Source organism: Hakea prostrata, chromosome 1 (assembly GCF_041222555.1).
Source record: "Hakea prostrata isolate BN-2017 chromosome 1, UWA_Hpros_2, whole genome shotgun sequence".
NCBI classification, from domain to species: Eukaryota; Viridiplantae; Streptophyta; class Magnoliopsida; order Proteales; family Proteaceae; genus Hakea; species Hakea prostrata.
This window is the reverse complement of record NC_142600.1, coordinates 11163596-11167484: the sequence shown is the minus strand read 5'-3', so window position 1 is coordinate 11167484 and position 3889 is coordinate 11163596. Positions and strand designations below refer to the sequence as shown.

The 3889-nt window shown below is 38.4% G+C and overlaps 1 protein-coding gene across 4 annotated transcripts; it reads right to left on the bottom strand.

Annotated features, from left to right (window-relative positions):
- Positions 1-3266, bottom strand: LOC149027456 (8-amino-7-oxononanoate synthase). 4 transcript variants are annotated; one of them, XM_089162692.1, is made up of 6 exons: positions 2907-3266; positions 2502-2681; positions 2256-2333; positions 1365-1506; positions 605-1022; positions 1-523 (listed from the first exon to the last, which is right to left on the bottom strand). In XM_089162692.1, exons 5-6 carry the CDS (start codon positions 1016-1018, stop codon positions 95-97), a joined length of 843 nt encoding a protein of 280 aa, XP_089018818.1. In that variant the 5' UTR covers positions 1019-1022; positions 1365-1506; positions 2256-2333; positions 2502-2681; positions 2907-3266; the 3' UTR covers positions 1-94. The 4 variants fall into 4 exon arrangements, with proteins under 4 accessions (XP_089018818.1, XP_089018822.1, XP_089018816.1 ...); XM_089162696.1 differs by having other exon boundaries at positions 1365-1436; XM_089162690.1 differs by lacking the exon at positions 1365-1506.
- Positions 3267-3889: the final 623 nt, after the last annotated feature.

The following is a 3889-nucleotide window of genomic DNA, read 5'->3' as shown; positions in this document are numbered from 1 at the left end:
GGGCTCAACCCATTCACCAATAATGGTCTTGCTTCTTTTTGACAATTTAGCAGAAACATATGAGAATGCTTCTAGTTCTTCACAGTCCTCACACTCATTTTCCTTCTTCCTCACTCTCTTCTACTTTTGATGATATTGTTTTCTCATACACGAATTGAGACAACAATGCTACTAGAATAACCCCCAAAATGGCAACTTTTCGCCAGTCGGGTGACGGAGAAATCAAGGCATTAGCTATCCCAATGCCAAGCAAGACTATTAAAGCAAGGTAAATGTTCCTCCTAATTTTTGATTCAGCATTATTTTTATTAACTTCTTTAATCTTCTTAATTACCTCTTTAGCTTTACCTTTCTCTCCAGGAGCCCTCTCCCCAAGGTTCTTGAAAAAGAGTCCTTCATTTCTACCGTCCTGTATTTGACCTTCAAACTCCAAAAACTCCCTCTCATTTTTCTCAATTTCCTGTTTATTCAACTCTGTACTTTCCTCAAAGGCCTCTGCCCGGCTCTCTAGATTTTCCATTATCTGTTGATCACAAATGGAAGGCCAATGCATCAACAGAAAGTAAGAGAAACAGACACTATTAGAAAAGAAAGAGAAACAAACCCTGGCCTCTGCTTCATCAAGTTGCTTGAGTGCATCCTCTCCTATCTCATCAAACTCAGCATTAGCATCTTCAGCAAATTGGGTTAGATAAGCAGATCGCTCATCTAAATAGTCAGTCAGTCGGACTTTCTGGGCTTGAAGCATAGCAATTTTCACCAACAATTCTTGCTTTCGTAGATCTCCTTCAGGTGGGGAAGACTCAGAACCAGAACCAGAGTCATTTGATTTGCTGAACGAGAGCAGGGAGCTTTTCTTGGTATGCAGTTGTCTCATGTGGATAAAGGAGCATTTGCAAGGAAAGCTCTGAAGGGCCTTGATAGCATTCATTCCGTGATTTGCAAGGAGATTGATGCCAATGTACTGGGTATATTGAAAACCCACAGCTCTGTTTTGAACCTCAATAATTGGTTTCATTCCCCTACCATATAAGATTGAAAGCTTACTGCTATTGAAGCATACCCAGGATTGTAACTTGGTTAAGAGTGTAAAAGAATAATCAGACAGAACTCCTTCCTATTCCTCATTCAAACAAATTTCATAAAGAAATTTATGGGGCCAACATTGACAACCCACTAGTTCACTCCAGATATTCTCCCCTATTGCTCTAGTAGAAAGCAGTTGTAGTGGCTGGAGAGAAAAAGAGCTTCAAAAGCATGTATAAATTTTTGCCTATAATTTGTGTGTGTGATAATCAAATGCATACACACACACACACACACACACACACACACACACACACAAACATACACAGAACTCTTACCAAACAAAACTGATTGATGTTAGAACACCACCTTCGGGGCAAATCTAGTAGCAGCTGGGCCAAGGATTTTATCTGATGCAATTGAATGCACTGGTAAGGTTGACTGAAATTTGCAAACTAGAGAAGGCAGGCCAAAGATTATCTGGGGAGAAAAATCATAAGGATATGAAAGCCTTAGGTAAACAATAAGTATGGTTGTACACATGGCTAAATGGTCAAGCAGGTACATGTAGTGAATTGTAGTTGGTAGAAGGCATGCTCAATTTGAGCATAGTTGATTCTAAATAGAATACTTCCTTCTTATTTTTGAAACATCCAATGTTCATTTAATAAGACCATCCATTCAGGTCAGACGAACAGAATGAGAAAACATTTCGACATGTGCATCCTCTATAAGAAATTTTCTACTAACTTTAAGTCTAAAATTTTGTAAATTGTTTAAGAAACTAGTAAGACCACATGCAAAAACCCAACTACCAGAAAAGAGCATCAATAATTTTCTCTAGCAGTGGAAAACAATGATCTTGATCACAAAGTTGACATCTTGCTTCTTTTACCTGTAAAGAACGATAATAGAACTAAACCTCTTTTCACTCTTATACGTCTCTTACCCCCCTTTCCCAAACCCAAAAAAAATATCGTAAACACCAGGAACTAAAAGAGATGATCAGATACCTAGTGTAGTATCGTAAAGACAGAGACCATGCTCGGTTTCCTTAAAACAGAAAACGAGGAAATTTTTTGAAAGCACGCATAAGTCACAACCACACATTAGAAGTAATAAGCATGACAGGCAATATAGTAATTTTAATTAAAATTAACAAACAATTACAGTCTTTCATAGATACATACAGTGATCAGCAACATTTTAACAAAGATCCGAAATCTTACTCCAGTTCTTTGTTGATTTACGACTCCAGTGGTTGCAATCATCAAATAACGACTAGCGTGGCTGTCAAATTTCGGTTGCTGTAACCATGAGAACAGGTTTAGTCGAACAGAAAGCAAAATCCCAACAGAAAAGAAATAAGAGGAACAAAAACAGAAAAATTTAAGATTTAGGGTACAGAGTCTTGTTAATTCAATGGGAAGAACAAAGCTCAGTTGGGATTCAACACAGTAAGGTAAAACTCAAACCTGAAGAGTTTGTGAATCTCCAGAAGTTACGATCATTGAAGCAACTAGAAAGCATGAACAAGAAAACCCAACGACCAGAACAAACTTATATGAAGCATTAGTATAACTGCGTCCATGGCAGATTATCGACAATTCCGAACCCCATTGGTGATAATAGCTTGAATTCCTTCCCTCCAGCTACTGTTCAAGGACGCCGAAACAAAGCACAGGATCAGATTAAACGGAAATGAATGGATAATGGTTCTAATGTGGCAGGATTCCTGTCAGCCGTAGGATTGAAATTAATGGACATCTATGGTCCCATTTTCTGATAGAGATAGATAGATACCTATTGTGGCGTTGTGGGTGTCAACAAAATAATCAAAATCGTAAACGAAAGACAAGAAGAATCAAAGAGCAAATTACCCCATCCGCTCAAAAGAGCGTCCCGGCACCTCTGGAAAAAGTGATTCGCTGGTTCTGAAATTCTAATTCCATGGCGTCTGCGTCTTCAAGCTTTAGGGATGGGGATCAAAAACCCTAAAAAGCTAGGGTTAGTGGCAAATGCCATGTAAAGGAAATACAGCTTTATCCAGTATTCGTCATGACAACGGGAATTTTTCTACTGAGCCTGAGTATGAGATCTCTAGGCCAGAAGTACCTACTGATTCCATGAGTTCCAGAAGACGCTTGTGCCCTAAGATAAAAGAAGAGAAAGAAACTCTTTATCGGAATGGTGAAGATAATCGAACATGCACCAGGAAATAATTGATGATCCTCAATGGGCCTTCTTCTAATTTTGCAGATAACCTCGCTGAATTGGATATATATATAAGAATGGTCCACGACGGACATGACATTCTTGTAGTTGGTGGAAATTCCATAATCCTGGTTTTGACTCTTTTGAGGCAAATGGATCAGTGGCTTAATGAAATTCCAATGGGTTGGGCTATCATTATGGGCTTATTGCTTACGGGTTAATCGGAAGTTTGGGTCAAAACTTTATCATGTCCATTTCTGACAAAAAATTAACCATCAATTTCCCTCTCGATAAAAAAACACATGTATCAATCACATCCGTGAATGTGATGTCCTCCATCTAAAAGGAAATGGATAGTTCATTTCTGACAGAAAAAATTCTAGTTTAAGCCTTGCTTTTGAAATCCATAATCTTTTCTCGGGTTGGGTTGGGTCTATTTGAATTTCTTCCTCATCATCCTACATTGAGGGAATAGAGGAGAAGATGGAAACATTTTAATTAAGAGATGAAGAGAGAAATATCACCAATTCGCAAGGATATTGCGATGGATATAATGGTAATCAACACTGGTTTCTATGAGACTTTGACCTTTTAAGTTAAGGCTATAACAATTGAGAACCCCCACAAGGTTTCACCAATGCCCGAAAGG

What these genes read in the sequence shown, in the direction of transcription:
- LOC149027456 (XM_089162692.1), bottom strand. Translation starts at nt 1,018, where the DNA reads ATGAAACCAATTATTGAGGTTCAAAACAGAGCTGTGGGTTTTCAATAT. An exon ending in TTGATGAAGCAGAGGCCAGG is followed by an intron (nt 524 to 604) that starts GTTTGTTTCTCT and finishes TGTGATCAACAG; the next exon opens with ATAATGGAAAATCTAGAGAG.